The 17,326-nt window shown below is 39.7% G+C and overlaps 2 protein-coding genes across 3 annotated transcripts in view; one reads left to right on the forward strand and one right to left on the reverse strand.

Moving 5' to 3' along the window:
• Positions 1–6,411, forward strand: part of prr36a (proline rich 36a) — a 62,987-nt gene extending 56,576 nt beyond the window's left edge. For both annotated transcript variants that reach the window (XM_061911604.1, XM_061911613.1), the window contains one exon: positions 1,111–6,411. In XM_061911604.1, the coding sequence (XP_061767588.1) occupies positions 1,111–2,003 (893 nt within the window). In that variant the 3' untranslated portion in view covers positions 2,004–6,411. The remainder of the gene's footprint in view (positions 1–1,110) is intronic.
• A 30-nt stretch (positions 6,412–6,441) lies between these two features.
• On the reverse strand, positions 6,442–16,327 carry lg01h19orf67 (linkage group 01 C19orf67 homolog). The gene is made up of 8 exons (XM_061911627.1): positions 16,201–16,327; positions 15,881–15,994; positions 15,520–15,703; positions 10,519–10,642; positions 9,837–9,946; positions 9,561–9,740; positions 9,340–9,489; positions 6,442–6,853 (listed from the first exon to the last, which is right to left on the reverse strand). The coding sequence occupies exons 2-8, from the start codon at positions 15,954–15,956 to the stop codon at positions 6,730–6,732; spliced, it is 948 nt and encodes a 315-aa protein (XP_061767611.1). The 5' UTR covers positions 15,957–15,994; positions 16,201–16,327; the 3' UTR covers positions 6,442–6,729.
• Positions 16,328–17,326: the final 999 nt, after the last annotated feature.

Here is a 17,326-nt window from a genome sequence, read left to right on the forward strand (position 1 = left end):
GGTGTATTGCTAGATCAATATACCTTTGGATCTCTGGCTCGATAAGTCTTCCTATCATTGTGAAGCAGAATTCACAGAGCGATGGATTGATCGCCCACTGATAGGGTACGTTAGTTGGGTTTGGACAGTCGAGAGACAGTTTCGTTTTACCCTGCTGATAATGTGTTGCTGCAATAGTAATTCTTGATCAATCGATATATCAATCCAGACACTGTATATCAATGGATCCATGATTGATGGATTGATCTATAGCAGGGTTACCTTTTAAATTCCTTTTTCTTCTTTCCTGACAATTTAAATCAATGTTCAATAATTTTTTTTAATTTTCTATTGTAAATAATAATTAATACATTATAATTTAAATCTTCATTTTAGCTTCTGTTTTTTCAACAAAGAATATTTGTGAAATATTTCTTCAAACTGATTGTATTTAAAATTTAAAAAAAAAATTTCTGGCAAATCTAGAAAATCTGTAGAATCCACTTTAAATCTTATTTCAAAGTGGATTTTAACCTATTTAAAACATGTCATCAAAATTCTAAAAATTAATCTTACTCAGGAAAAATTACTAATGATGTTCCATAAATTATTTTTTAATCTTTTCAAAAAGATTTGATTTAGCTAGTTTTTCTCAATTTGTTTTCGGTTGAATTTTGAATTTTAAAGAGTGGAAATTAAAGATAAACTCTGTTGTAAAATTTAATTCAAATTTTTTGGTGTTTTCTCTTTTAACCCGTTCAATTAAGTGTTTTTTTTTTCATCATTTATTCTCTACAAAAAACCTTCCGTAAAAGAAAAACAAATGTATGACGGAATGACAGACAGAAATACCCATTTTATATATATATATATATATAGGTTTATTTATTAAAGGTAAATTGAGCAAATTGGCTATTTCTGGCAATTTATTTGTGTATCAAACTGGTAGCCCTTCGCATTAATCAGTACCCGAGAAGTAGCTCTTGGTTTCAAAAAGGTTGGTGACCCCTGGTATAGTCAATGTTAAACTTGCACAAGGGTTAGTGGACCACAGACCGTTTTTCCCTTCACTTCTTTTGGCTTGCACTCACACCGCACTGCTTACTGTAACCCTGCTTTGCCCGCTCCCAGGCCTCACCGCGCTGCCGCATCGACGCCATCACTCACCACACGCTGAAGCTCACCTGGTGCTTCCTCGGCTGACCTGCGCCGACCTCCCGCCCAGGAGCGGCGGTGGCGGTGGGCAGCAGGCTCTCAGTCCCCAGCTGCGTCGGCTGGAGCAGCACCAGAAGCAGCTGCTGGAGCTGCAGCAGCGCAGAGAGCAGCAGAGCAGGCCGCTGGAGGGCGCCGAGCAGGAGCGGAAGAGGCGTGAGGAGGAGGAGCAGAGGAGGAAGAAGGACGAGGCGGAGGAGGAGATTAAGCGGAACAAGGAAGATGAAGAGACTGAGAGGAGGGAGCTTGAGTTGCAGCTGCAGCAGCAACAAGAAGAACTGAAGCAAAGGCAACAGATCATGCAGTGGCAACAGGAACTGGAGCAGTCGTCTAAAAGTCCGGCTGTAGTGTTGTCGCCGTCCTCAGGTCTGTGCACCATCTATGAAGCTCTGGAGAACAGCGATGATGAAGGCCGTGAGGACGGGCTGAAACGGGAAGAGAGCGTGGAGGAGAACATTGACTGTGAAAGACGGCTGACACCAAACGGAGACCACTCGTCGCATTTCCCGCCCGACTCCCCCGAGCGCCCACCCCCGCTGGACCTGGACTGGGGCAAGAAAGTGGACATCGTACAGCAGCTGATCAATCAGACCTTGCTGCTGAATGGAGACGGCTGTTCGTCCCTGCTCCTGTTGCCGGGCGGCGCCGGAGGAACCCTGAGCCCCCTGGAGAGCAGCCTGTGGCCCAGCCTCCTGCCTCCCATCACCCCGCCCTCGGCCACAGTCACCTCTGTGAGTAGCTTCTCCCCAGAAACTGCTGGCAGCTCCCCGCAGGGCGAGTGGACCGTGGTGGAGCTGGAGACGCATCACTAGCAGGCGGTCCTCACAGATCCACAAACGCGGTGCTATAGACTTTAAAGACAAATAATCATCAAATCTCTAATGTAACATCGACCACAACATTGGGTACACCTGCACAATCCAGGTCCAACAGGGGATTTGATCTGATCAGGTAGTAATGGAAACACAAGCTCTTGTGGGGTAAAACTTGCAACATTTAAACATACAGACAATGTTTGCAAACAATGTGAACTGCTTGTCATACAAGTGTAAAAATAAACTAACTACTGGCCATTGTAAGACATAAAAACTAATGAAATGTCAATGTAGGCACAAATTGGAGGGGATTTGTCATAGAAGTGCCTCGCTTTTGTCCTACAAGTAAATTGATTTTTATTCATATTTATTAATGATTAAAGCACAAATATATTTGTGCCGTTCTGAGTTTTAAACAGCACATCGTGATGTAACTAGTGATGGGTAACTGAGTGTGCGGCCCACTTACTGGCTGTACTGGCGCGGCACAGTCACTGTGTTGCTGTTTTATAATGGCACTATCTGTTGTATTAAAAATAATAAAAAGAATACAATTAATTGTAAGCAAATATATATTTTTTATGAGACTAGGTGTGATGAAAGGTATGGGAAATGTGCAACTCTGGTCAACAAGCCAAATCGTAAGGAAGAAAATAACATTCACCTTTTATTGGGCACTATAACATCCCTTACAATTTTAATTAAATTGATGCCAAACACATAGCGTCTACTTGCCAACTTCTTTTAGTACAAGCTGTCCCTTGTGAGCCGGAAGAAGCGCTTCCCGATAAACAATTTGATGCGTCAGTCGTATCGGTCACATGACCCACACATCGATAAACACGGTATCCTGCCTAGTCTTTCATAGTGGATCAGTGTTTTAGTATGTTTGAGCCATCACTAGCCATAACCTAAAACGACGTACAAAAAAATACACATTAGTCTTGTGTGTTAGCCATTGGTGACGCTTCTTGAGCTACTCATTTGTTCAAAATCATGAATGATAAGACCACTTGTACCCGTATCCCTGCCAGCAACAAAACTTTTCTTTGTATATTGGATCTCAATCAAATTGTGCAGGAGTACCTAATCTTGTGGCCTGTGAGTGGACTTTACTACAAGAAGTTATCTTAAATCAGGTGAACACATCCCTTTATGTCACGGAACACATAAATGGAATCATGTAGTCTGTCATCAACTATTTGAAGAGAATACTAGTCAATACACTGGAGCTACTACTGTTCTTTTATTTTACAACAAACCCCCCCCCTTCACCAAAGGTCGGTATGATAGTGTGTATATAATGAAGTATTTCAGTCAGGCACTGATTAGTTTTCGCTTGCTTATTTGTGTTCGTCTATTTTCTGTACGTTTAGGAGTGTAATGCTGCTAAGTGTGTCGTCCACCCAGTATGTGTTGACATTCATGGAGTTCCTTGCTATTTTCATACAAAAGTTACTTGAAATTGTTGCCGTTTTTGTTTGGCTTATGCAACTATTACTTAACTCAACTGTGATTGGCTGCACGCGTTCACTCACGTTTGACCAAAAAGAGGACAAGTAGTATAGAAAAGGAGTATTTAGGATAGTCATCTCACTAAAGTTTAGAACACAGATCTAAAAGGAAAGTGAATTTGTTTCCCCCCAACGTTTTTTAACGTTGCACATTTTTGCTGATCATTTTGCAACGTTTCTATTTTTGTCAGAGTGAAGCCGCAAAAAGTAGTTGTAAAAAAAAAATCATATTTTGTGCGTTAATGACCTAAATTTATAATTTTTTTTAAAATAAATATGGCAAAATGAACCTAAAAGTTTTATACAACAGGAGTATTGGCCACTAGATGAGTTCAAATCAATCAAAGCGTGCTGCTCAGTTTCGTGGCCAGGGATTCTCTTAGCCTCAGGCAGCATTATTACGATGCAGGGCTGTTCAATTGGCAAGTTCAGTAAAAAAAAAAAAAACTTGGAAAATACTAACATTTTTGCAGTATATGTCTATAAACAGCAGAGTGCTCCTGGTCAATTAAGTATTTTTTTCCCCCCAAAAATGTAGAATGTCCGCTGCAAAAGACGGGGGCTTTTTGGAATATACAAAATATCACTAGTGAATCAAGAAGTTTTTAGGTTTCTGGAAACGTGGCTTCCAAAACAATTTGATTGAATATCCCTGCTGTATTGGATTTCTAGTGTAACGCTGACTTAAGGCTGTTATTTCATCTCTACAGGGCTTTGTGTTTATTATGCTTTAGCTATGAAAATAATACATTTATAATTCCTACTTTGTGGAAATTCATTAACCACGCTCAGGCCAGGAAGTAAAGTTTCTACATAAAAAAAAAAAATATATATATATATATATATATATATGTACTGTATTTCCTTGAATTGCCACAGGGCATATAGTACGCGCCTGCCTTGAATTACTGCTGGGTCAAACTCGCTTCCCAAAATAATTAGCGCATGCTTAGTATTACCGCCTGGTCAAACTCGTGACATCACGAGTGACACTTCCGCTGTCATCATTTTCAAAATGGAGGAGGCTGATTTCAATACCGGTAATTTGAAATCGCATAAAGGGAAGAAGATTAAAAGCTATTCAGTAGGATTTAAGGTCCAATCTTACATCACACTCAATTTTTTACTGCATGCCTTTGGTGAGTGCCGGAGTGAGAAGAGGTTTTAAAATAATTAGCGCATGCTTACTTTGAATGCATGCCTTTGGTAAGCGCAGGAGTGAGAAGAGGTTTTAAATTAATTAGCGCACCGGCGGCAATTCAAGGAAATATGGTATATATCATTCTGATATCTATATCAGAATTGTATGAGTGAAGTTATAAAAGATAATGAGAAAAATGTGAGAAAGTCACAAGAAAATTATTCTTAATTTTGCCGTAATTAAGTTGTAGACCTACCAAAAACTCTAATCGACTGTTTAGCTTGTTGGCATCCCACGTCGTGAGCCAACGATGGGAATTAAAGGAGCAAGGGTGGAGTGTTATTGCAGCTGGAACCTATCGATGCCTTACAACAGTCATTTTGACTGCAAATGTTAATCCGAAATCAAAAAAGGTGTTGTCTGAGGTGGGCTGTTCGCCCTCTGAAAATATTGACACACCGAGGAAATACAATTCTACCAGTTTTTACAGTCTACTAGGGTAGATGGGAATTTTTTGTGTGTGCACGTCTCGCTAGGCAACGGTGTTTAAGGGTTTAGCATATAGCGTATGCTGGTACCTCAGCACAGGAAATGGAACTCAAAACTGAGCAGTGAAAGTCAAAATGTGTTCACGTTGGCAGCTGTGGTTTAGTAATATGTCATTTTTGAGTAAAACTGAATCTGTGTTTTTGAAAGTTTACAGCGGTGTTAATTACACTATTTTGATGACCTTTCTCTCTAAAAAGTATAAACACAGGTAGTATGAAAAAAATCTACTTTTGTTTTTCTGATCAAATTATGACTTTTGCACAAATTTAAAACTTTTTCCTGTAATTTTGCTGTTGAGCCCTTTTTTTAAAAGGGGCTTGTTGGACTTAAGTGGAAGTCTGTAATCTGCTGAGTATCGTTCTTTCCGTCTGTGTTCCAAGTTATTTGTCTGCTGTTTGAGTCCGTGCTGGTGAACCTTGTCCTTCTAAGAGTAAGAGGATGAAGAGGGCCTCTTATTGTGAAGAGTCCGAGGGATTTTCTCAGGTGTTTTGTTTTTCTGCTACAATGTTGAAACACTAAATATGTAACAAACTATTAATGTCCAGTAGTAGCCAATCGCAATGTAGCCCGTCTGACATCCTCCCGAATTGTTTACACAATCCAGTAGTGGTGATTTTAAAAAAGAAAAAAGTGTACCAGCTCTGTCAAGTGGGTAAATTCCTGTAGTTACTGTCATTAAGTTCGTCCAAATTAAAAAAAGACAAAAGTTTTCCCCTGTGTTAAGCTCTAATGTATTGTTTTAAACAAATAAGATAAGAATTTTATGTTCATGAAAGACAAAGGAAAGAGTTTTCTATCAGCAGTGATGTGTAGCAACTTCCTGTCATGTTTTGTTTGCATTCCTGCACACTTGAATGCATTTCAGAGCGGTTTTGATTTTCACTTTTTGTGTTATTTAATAAGGGTTTTTTCAGATATGTAAATGTATTTTTGTATGAAATAGAATGTAGATTTTTTTTTTGATGTTGCTGTAGTGAAATTTGCTTTTTGTACCACAATTTCTGAATAATCTCCCGTTTTGGAGTTTTAATTTATTGATTATGAATGGAAGAAAGATGTGTTAATTAGAATTGAATGTTTAAAAATGACGGGGCAATAAGGGAGGCATGTATTTTTCATTAAGGTTGGAAATCTGTGTGTGTGTGTACGTGTATGTGTGTAATTCAACACATTTGATGTAAATAAAATGTTCTATGAAAAATACTGAAACATCTTTTTAAACAATCTGAACTTTAAAACTGCACAAACATTTACAACACTTAGAAAATTACTATTCAAAACTGTAAACATACTGAGCGAGCACAATCCAAAATGTGCACAGTTGAAACATGGATTATTTATACATTTCTGGATGGTGAATGAACCTAACCGAAAGATCTTTGCATCAAAACAAACATTAGAGAAATGCAAATGGCTGAAACCGTGAACAAAGTTGGTGTCAGAACAGAATGTTGCACTAAACGGGGCCTGTATTACAAAGCAGGAAGTGCTGAATCGGTGCAAAATAATGTACTAATGTTTACTCATCCTGCTGGAACAAGAGAAGCTGAATCATAAGATCAGTGGCTACGTGGCTCGATGGTTCTTTGCTGCCCAGAAACAGCTGCTTGTTGAAGGCACCCTGAGGAATGTCACACAGAATCCTGAAATAAAAAAAAAATGTTCAGAATGTCTGACTCTCGCTTGTCCTGCCTTGTGTTAAGAAAAATCGACGCTGTCTGTAATTTATACATAACACTAGACGCTGGCAATTATCAGGGCTCAAATTTAACCACGGCAACTGCCGCGACAGTCCTTGTCATTTGCCGTAATGCCCTGAAAAATTTACAAGCACCTAATTTTTACTTGTTAATGAACTAGGGATGTGACTGTAAATGGTATTATAATTCACGATAAGATTCCAGATGGTTCATTTTCTTTAATTTAATGTAATTTAATTTTTTAAATTGCCGCTTTTCGACTAACGCAGGGGTAGGCAACCCAGAATGTTGAAAGAGCCATTTTGAACCCAAATAATACAACGCTGTCAAGCGCCGTTTATATAAAACTTGCAGGCCGCACTAACATTAAACTTTCATATTAAGGTGGGGGCCGCAAAATAACGTCCTGTGGGCCGCAATTGGCCCGCGTGTCTGAGGCTCTTTTATTTATATATATATAAATATATATATATATTTTTTTATATATATATATATATAAATATATATATTTTAATATATAAATATATATAGATTTTTTTTAATATATATATATATATATAAATATATATATATATATATCTGGGTTCAATCCCGGGCTCGGGATCTTTCTGTGTGGAATTTGCATGTCCTTCCCGTGACAGCGTGGGTTCCCTCCGGGTATTCCGTCTTCCTCCCACTTCCAAAGACATGCACCTGGGGTTAGGTTGATTGGCAACACTAAAATGGCCCTAGTGTGTGAATGTGTGTGTGAATGTTGTCTATCTGTGTTGGCCCTACGATGAGATGGCGACTTGTCCAGGGTGTATCCCGCCTTCCGCCCGATTGTAGCTGAGATAGGCACCAGCACCCCCCGCGACCCCAAAGGGAATAAGCGGTAGAAAAATGGATGGATACATATACACACATATACTTGTATATAACCATCCATTTGTGTGGGGGGTGCTGGAGCCTATCTCAGCTGCATTCGGGCGGAAGGCGGAGTACACCTTAGACAAGTCGCCAACTCATCGCAGGGGCAACACAGATAGACAGACAACATTCACACACTTGGGCCAATTTTGTCACAGGGAGATCCCGAGCCCAGGATCGAACCCAGGACCTTCGTATTGTGAGGCACATGCACAACCCTGTTCACTGTGCTGCCTATATATACAATATATATATATATATATATATATATATACTGTATATATATATATATATGTGTGTATATATGTATATGTGTATATATATATATATATATATATGTATACATATATGTATATATGTGTGTGTATATATATGTATATGTGTGTATATATATGTATGTGGGTGTATATATATTTATATATACTGTATATATGTGAGTGTATATATATATATATACAGTATATATATGTGTATATATATGTGTGTATATATATGTGAGTGTATATATATATATATATACAGTATATATATGTGTATATATATGTGTGTATATATATATATATATGTATATATATATATATATGTGTGTGTATGTATATATGTGTATATATATATACATATATATATATATATATATATATATATATATATATATATGTATGTGCATATATACACATATATACAGTATATACACAAAATGACATTTGTTACCCCCAACCCCACCCTTTTTGTGAGGGCTATGAAACATTTTATATGTAAATGGGAAGATATGAACATCCCAGCAGTTGGCATCCTGATGACAGCGGAACTTGCATTGCAAGTAATGTTTTATTTTTTTTGTTGGCTCTCATAAAGTCTGCAGTGAGTTTTAATCAGTGATGAAGAAAGAAAAAAAAACAGAAAACGTGATGTATTTTTTCAATTAATGCGCCGTGTATGCTTAAAATGACCAAAGTAGGTAAATATTAAATGTTGTTATAAATGTGCTTGTTACTACATTATATAAATACTTACATCATGTATAGGCAACCCTAATGGAGGTGTTTGGATGTTTTTTAATAGGCGGAATTGACAACTTCCATAGGCCCCATTGTAAGCGAACTTTTGATCTCCTTTATTTCATATTTAGAACACAAAAAAAAAAAAAAATCCATCGTCATGTCTCTCAAAATGATTGTGAACAATGGGCAAAATTCCCAAAAAAGTGTAGTCCCCTGTTAAGGCCTTCATTTTTGCATAAACCATTTAATGACTTTTAATGCTTTTTAATGACCCGTAGAAACCCTGATAACTGAAAACTTTAAACACTTTTGGAATGATTTGGAGTGCAATGTCATTAGAGAGTGGATTGAAAAAATATTGAAAAACAGTTCAAAAAGGATATATTGATCCTGGAACAGATTTGCGTTTGCACTATTTTCTATGGGGGAAAAAATCAGGAACACTATATGGGTAGTTAAGACTACAGTAATAAAAAATAAAGTGCAATGGAGTTGATGTGTAGAGACGTGTAAGAATACCAGTCAAAGATGTCCTCTGTGTTAGGGTCAGGCTTCACCTGCACCCATTGACCAATGTACCACATCCTCACCACACTGGAATCATAGCTGACCACGTCTGCACCTGATTCTGCCTGTGGGTTAGGAATATCCTGGCAGCACAGGAAGTAACTTGAAAAAAACGACAACAAATTTGTTTCATGGAAAGAAAGCAATCAGGCAATGAAAGAAATAAGACTCACTACTCTGTCTCAGGTTCCCTCCCGCTACTGCGGGCTCCATCACCTCTCTCCACATTCCACCGCATGCGTTTGAACAGGCCGGTGTTGACCTCCGCCAGGTACGGCGTTGGCGTACAATAGAAAAACGTGCTCAGCCTCAGTTGGCCGATCTGGGTTTGGCCGACACAGAAGTGAGACAGACTGAGGACACAGGAAAGATAATATAACACACAACTCATGTGTTTATTTTTATAAAGAAATAAACACTTTGATAAAGATTTTTAGACGAGTGCTTACTTTTCGGGCTGAGTTTGATCCAAACTGAGAAGATTGTGGCTGGCGAAGGTGAACATCAGATGTTCCAAAGTGTCACACATTTGCTGTGAGAAATGCAACAGCTGCACACGCTGCTCACACACACAAACAGTACTGTTCAAACAAGTCTGCACTGTGACTTGTGGCTGATGGGATAGTCTCCAATTAACCTAATGCAGAGATTCTCAAACTGTGGTACGTGTACCACTGCTGGTATGGCAAATAATCACTTAAAGTACAGTGTTTTATTCTCCTATATTCAAATAGTGTCACTGTTCAAACTGTGTGTAATGTTAGAGTGGCCAAAATATTATTAATATTCAATATACTTGTTAAATAAAACCTCTGCCTAGAATAAATGTAGGCCTGCTATGCTAGTGTATTTTAATTATGGTCATTATGGTGGTACTCGCAAAGCCAATTGTTATCTGAGGTGGTACTTTGTGAAAAACGTTTGTGAACCAATGACCTAATGCGCATATTTGTTGATGTTAGAGTACCTCAAAAAAACCCTCAAAAGCCCGGAAAGAACATGCAAAATCCAGACGGACATGCTGCAACATCCATCCCTCTTGACTGTGAGGCAGACGTGCTAATCACTGTCAGCCATGTTAACATTGTATAAAAATAGAGTATATTTTTCAGTAATCACTGTAGTCTTTACCTTGATATCAAAAGGCAAGAGCTTGTTCTGGGCAGTGGATTCCAGGAAATTAAAGTAAGGCTGACAGGCGTGGATGAAACTCCACACCGAGGCTAACAGAAGTCTGCTTTCTCCTCTCACGTGGCTGAAACAGATTTAAGGGGAAAAAATCGAGCTTTATATTTAATGTAACTGTGTGAATGCTCCTAAGCAGTCACACATATGGTTTTCTACACCATAATTCATTTAATTCTCCAGATTTTGGCATGGTCTACCTTCCACATTTTTCATCCGATTCAAACCGTTCCAACTACATACAAACTGTTCAGCCTGTTCGGGAATCGCGGGCTTTCCTTTGACAAATTCAAAGAATTCCCAGTTTTCCCAGAATTCTTAGGTTTTCCGGGACATTTTTCCTATTCAAAATGAATAGGCCATTTTTTTAACATCCACCATTTCCACATTTTTCAACCGATTCAAAACATTCCACCTTCAACATATTCCACTCATATTCCACTCTGGACATTCAAACTATAATTTTTCCAAGTTAAAAAAAAATCCAGGAGTTCCTATTTTTTTTTTACAAACCCTTGTTTCACTCTTTTTTTGTAGACTACTCCTTCCACATTTTTCCACCCATTCTAACCATTCCACCGTCGAAACATTCGTCTTAATCTGGACAAAAAACAAAGTTCCATCCATCCATTTTCTACCGCTTATTTTGTTTTTTAAATTGGAAAAATTCCTCGTTTTCCCGAAAATCCTGGAATTCTTTAATACCATTTCTCGATTAAAAATGTTACTACTTGAACATTTCTCAACCGATTTAAAAATTTCCAACACCAACCATTTGAACTTATTCAAAACATTGAAGTCTTTTAACATCCATCCATCTTCTTCCGCTTATCCGAAGTCGGGTCGCGGTGGCAGCAGCCTAAGCAGGGAAACCCAGACTTTCCTCTCCCCAGCCACTTCGTCCAGCTCTTCCCGGGGAATCCAGAGGCATTCTCAGACCAGCCGGGAGACATAGTCTACCCAACGTGTCCTGGGTCTTCCCCGTGGCCTCCTAAAGGTCGCAAGTGCCCTAAACACCTCCCTACGAAGGCGTTCGGGTGGCATCCTCACCAGATGCCCGAACTACCTCATCTGGCTACTCCCGATGTGGAGGAGCAGCGGCTTTACTTTGAGCTCCTCCCGGTCGACAGAGCTTCTCACTCTATCTATAAGGGAGAGCACCGCCACCCGGCGGAGGAAACTTATTTCGGCCGCTTGTACCCGTGATCTTATCCTTTCGGTCATGACCCAAAGCTCATGACCATAGGTAAGGATGGGAACGTAGATCGACCGGTAAATTGAGAGCTTTGCCTTCCTGCTCAGCTTCTTCTTCACCACAACGGATCGATACAGCTTCCGCATTACTGAAGACGCCGCACCGATCCGCCTGTCAATCTCAAGATTCACTCTTCCCTCACTCGTGAACAATACTCCGAAGTACTTGAACTCCAACACTTGGAGCAGGGTCCACCCTTTTCCGGGCGAGAACCATGGACTCGGACTTGGAGGTGCTGATTCTCATCCCAGTGGCTTCACACTCGGCTGCGAACCGATCCAGTGAGAGCTGAAGATCAGGACCACATCATCTGCAAAAAGTAGAGACCTAATCCTGCAGCCACCAAACCTGCGCCTAGAAATTCTGTCCGTAAAAGTTATCAACAGAATCGGTGACAAAGGACAGCCTTGGCGAAGTCCAATCCTCACTGGAAACGTGTCCAATTTACTGCTGGCAATTCGGACCAAGCTCTGACACTGATCGTACAGGGAGCGAACCGCTACAATCAGACAGTCCAATACTCCATACTCTCTGAGCACTTCCCTCAGGACTTCTGGAGGGACAAGGTCGAATGCCTTCTCCAAGTCCACAAAGCACATGGAGACTTGTTGGGCAAACTCCCATGCACCCTCCAGGACATTGTCGAGAGTATAGAGGTGGGCCACAGTTCCACTACCAGGACGAAAACCAAACTGTTCCTCCTGAATCCGAGGTTCGACTTCCTGGCGTAGCCTCCTCTCCAGTACACCTGATTAGACCTCACGGGGAAGGCTGAGGAGTGTGATCCCACGATAGTTGGAACACACCCTCCGGTTCTCCTGCTTAAAGAGAAGAACCACCACCCCGGTCTGCCAATCCAGATGTACCGCTCCCGATATCCAGATGATGCTGCAAAGTTTTGTCAACCAAGACAGCACCACAGCATCCAGAGCCTTAAGAAACTCTGGGCTGATCTCATCCACCTCCGGGGCCTAGCCACCAAGGAGCTTTTTACTGTAAGTACCTTTTAACATTTACCCAAAAATTCTCGCTTTTCCCAAAATTCCCAAATTTCAATGAAATTCTCATTGAAATGAAGGGACATTTTTCAAAGTTTCACAATTACCACATTTTTCATACAATTCAAACTGTTCCAATTTCAAACAATTATAAAAAAGTCCCAGATTTCCAATAATTCCCAGTTTTTTCAAAGACATTCTCCCCATTCAAAAATTAATTTACCACTTTTTTAAAGTTCCACAATTTGCACATTTTTCAACGTATTCAAACCATTCCGACATCAACACATTCCACTCATCCAACTAGCAAGTTCCTAAGTTCCAAACCAAATTCCATTTTCCTGGAAATTCAAACTCTTCAACATTAACGGCCTACTGAAATGAGATTTTCTTATTCAAACGGGGATAGCAGGTCCATTCTATGTGTCATACTTGATCATTTCGCGATATCGCCAAATTTTTGCTGAACGGACTTAGTAGAGAACATCGACGATAAAATTCGCAACTTTTGTTCACTAATAAAAAAGCCTTGCCTTTACTGGAAGTAGCAGACAATGTGCGCGCGACGTCACGGGTTGTAGGGTTCCTCACATCTTCACATTATTTACAATCATAGCCAGCAGCAGCTAGAGCTATTCGGACCGAGAAAGCCACAATTTCCCCATTAATTTGAGCGAGGATGAAAGATTCGTGGATGAGGAAATTGAGAGTGAAGGACTAAGAAAAAAAAAAAAAGGCGATTGCAGTGGGAGCGTTTTAGATGTTATAAGACACATCTACTAGGATAATTCTGGGAAATCCCTTATCTGCCTATTGTGTTGCTAGTGTTTTGGTGAGATTAAAGGCCTACTGAAACCAACTACTACCCACCACGCAGTCTGATAGGTTATATATCAATGATGAAATATTAACATTGCAACACATGCCAATACGGCCTTTTTAGTTTACTAAATTGCAATTTTAACGTTGCATAATGATGACGTGTACGCAAGACGTCACGGGCTGTTATGAATATGAGCACACACAGCTAAAAGTCGTCTGCTTTATTTTCGAGATCTGTGTTGCTGAATCTTCTGCAATTTGTTCAATTAATGGAGACGTCAAAGTAGAAAGACGGAGTTGGGAAACTTTAGCCTTTAGCCACACAAACACACGGTTTTTCCTTGTTTAAAATTCACGGACGTGAAACTTTACTATGGATCACAGCAGACATGGATTCAAACCAAATGCTAACCAGCAGGTTTCGGTGAGAAAATTGTGGTTAAAAGGTCGCCACTTACCGGATATCAGCTGAGCTTGCGCCTTCCTCACAGCTGCCGTCGACACCCGGCCGTTGATGTACACTTCCAACTATCAGGTACTGTTAAACTCATTAAAACACTAGCAACACAATAGAAAGATAAGGGATTTCCCAGAATTATCCTAGTAAATGTCTCTAAAAACATATGAATCTGTCAATGCAACACGATTGCAATCGCGTTTTTTTTGTTTTTTTAGTCCGTCGCTGTCAATATCCTCAAACACGAATCTTTCATCCTCGCTCAAATGAATGGGGAAATTATCGTTTTCTCGGGTCGGAAAAGCTGTTTTTGTTGGAGGCTCCCATTAAAATCAATGTGAATATATGAGGAGCCATCAACATGTGACGTCATCGTCTGCGACTTCCGGTAGAGGCAGGGCTTTTCTCCAGTTGCGAACTTTATCGTGGATGTTCTCTACGAAATCCTTCCAGCAAAAATATGGCAATATCGCAAAATGATCAAGTATGACACATAGAATGGACCTGCTATCCCCGTTTAAATAAGAAAATCTCATTTCAGTAGGCCTTTAAATAGTACCTGAAAGTCGGAGGGGTGTGGCCACGGGTGTGTTGACGCCATAGTCTCTGAGGGAAGTCAAGAAGCTGCAGCAGGACGGAAGCTCCGCTGATGTCTCCGGTAAGAGGCGACCTATTACCACAATTTTCTCACCGAAAACTGCTGGTTGACATGTAGTCGGGATCCATGTTTGCTTGACCGCTCTGATCCATAGTAAAGCTTCATCTTCGGGAATTTTAAACAAGGAAACACCGGCTGTGTTTTTGTGGCTAAAGGCTAAAAGCTTCCCACCTCCATCTTTCTAATTTGACTTCTCCATTATTAATTGAACAAATTGCAAAAGATCCAGCAACACAGATGTCCAGAATACTGGGTAATTATGCGATTAAAGCAGACTACTTATAGCTTGGATCGGGCTGGAAAATAATGTCCGCTACAACCGGTGACGTCAAACGCACGCGTCATCATACCGCGACGTTTTCAATCAATCAATCAATGTTTATTTATATAGCCCTAAATCACAAATGTCTCAAAGGACTGTACAAACCACTACGACTACGACATCCTCGGAAGAACCCACATAAGGGCAAGGAAAACACGACACTTCGCGGGAAATTTAAAATTGCAATTTAGTAAACTAAAAAGGCCGTATTGGCATGTTTTGCAATGTTAATATTTTATCATTGATATATAAACTATCAGACTGCGTGGTCGGTAGTAGTGGGTTTCAGTATGCCTTTAAACCCATTCCAACATTCAAACTATTCTTACATTCATACTACATTCTGCAAGCATTCCACTTCAACTTCAGCAATGGATCATTCACACGCAATTCCTTCAGGAATTGCCTCATCTAGTATAATATATAGGACCCTACTTTTTGACAAAACGCTCGAGCAGTTCCTCTGCTTTTCTCAGAGGAAACTGGACTTGCAGCTCCATAGCCTGGATGTGGTTTTGGACTTGCAAGCAGGCCTCACAGTCACAGCTGCTGGGCAACGATTGGCCACACGGGGGCGCCACATCATCACCACGCAGCAACGCCAACGTGTCCACAATATCTAAAGGTAAAAAAAAATCTCTTAATTTTGTTATTTTCAGAGTATTTGTGCTCTTGTCTACCACTTACAGCACTTGCCTCTAAAACAACAATGACTAAGAATGTAACATTTAAATATAAATGGCTGGCATCATTGTCATGTCCACACACGGAAGTTTTAATTAAGAGTCCCACTCACCGTCTATACCCGGCAGCATTTGGACCGACTGTCCCGGCACAAAGTTCACCATCTTAACCGAGTCAGCGTCCATCATTTTGGCTGTCCATAAGGCGTTCTTCTTATGGCACTTGTCTGGATAAAACCAAAAGTAGACATGATTGACGACCAACTGGACAAAACCAAAAGTAGACATGATTGACGACCAACTTGTGCAAGGCTAACTATTCTAGCTAGTTAGGCTGGTGAACAATTTACTTACGATAACATTCTACAATACAAGCAAATTAGGTGGAAAAACTCATAAATAAACAACTACTACTTACATAATGTATACTTACGTTTGTAGCCGAGTTGCTACAAAACAATAAAAATACTTTTAATTGAGCAGCTGCCGCTATTACTCAGTAGCTACTTTTCGGCAACCTGTTCGCTACGCATGTCAGGATCGATACATGAATGTCGACACGATCGATGCCGGTTGTTTATGCTCTAATCTCGGTTCTCAAATCGAAACACCGATATTTTTTAAGCTTTTTAAATTTGACATAATTTATATAATGGGTGTGAAACTCGTTTTTATTGTGGTCCATATCGCAATTGTAAAAAGTTAAAGCATAAATGTTGGATATTTTTATCATTTTTCCTCGTGTAAGAAAAATGCTGAAAACAGACGGTGCATATATTTAAAGAAAAAACTTAGTGACAGCTTTGTGTTGTATTTTTTTATCTAGTCTGCACTTTGTGTTATAATTATTATTGGCTCTTATCTAGTTTGCACTTTGTCTGTATACTTTCTATTATCATTATTATCGACTCATTTTTGCCTTATTATTTTTATTTTCCTATTTTAATGATGTTGGATCCGTGTTGTTGTTAATGTTGGGGACAAGTGTTGTAAATTAGCTTTGGCTACAAACACTATGATGCATACATTGGATAACTGTTTCAGATGTCTATGTTTTTTGTATCTGTCCCTATTTCAAATAAACCTTAATAATAATAATAATAATAGCTGACCAAGTGTGCTATTATTTATTATTACACAGGTTAAAAAAAACTGTCAAAATGTAAAAAAAAAAAAAAAGTATTAAAAAAGACGTAATGTAATAAATCAACCAATGTTTATTTATATAGCCCTAAATCACTAGTGTCTCAAAGGGCTGCACAAACCACAACACAAACCACTATGACATCCTCGGTAGGCCCACATAAGGGCAAGAAAAACTCACACCCAGTGAAAAAGAGCTGATGTATTGATAATATTAACCAGGTTGATTGGCAACACTAAATTAGCCCTAGTGTGTGAATGTGAGTGTGAATGTTGTCTGTCTATCTGTGTTGGCCCTGCGATGAGGTGGCGACTTGTCCAGGGTGTACCCTGCTTTCCGCCCGATTGTAGCTGAGATAGGCGCCAGCGCCCCCCGCGACCCCGTAAGGGAATAAGCGGTAGATAATGGATGGATG

The sequence above is a fragment of the Nerophis ophidion genome, linkage group LG01 (genome assembly GCF_033978795.1).
Source record: "Nerophis ophidion isolate RoL-2023_Sa linkage group LG01, RoL_Noph_v1.0, whole genome shotgun sequence".
Classification (NCBI taxonomy): domain Eukaryota; kingdom Metazoa; phylum Chordata; class Actinopteri; order Syngnathiformes; family Syngnathidae; genus Nerophis; species Nerophis ophidion.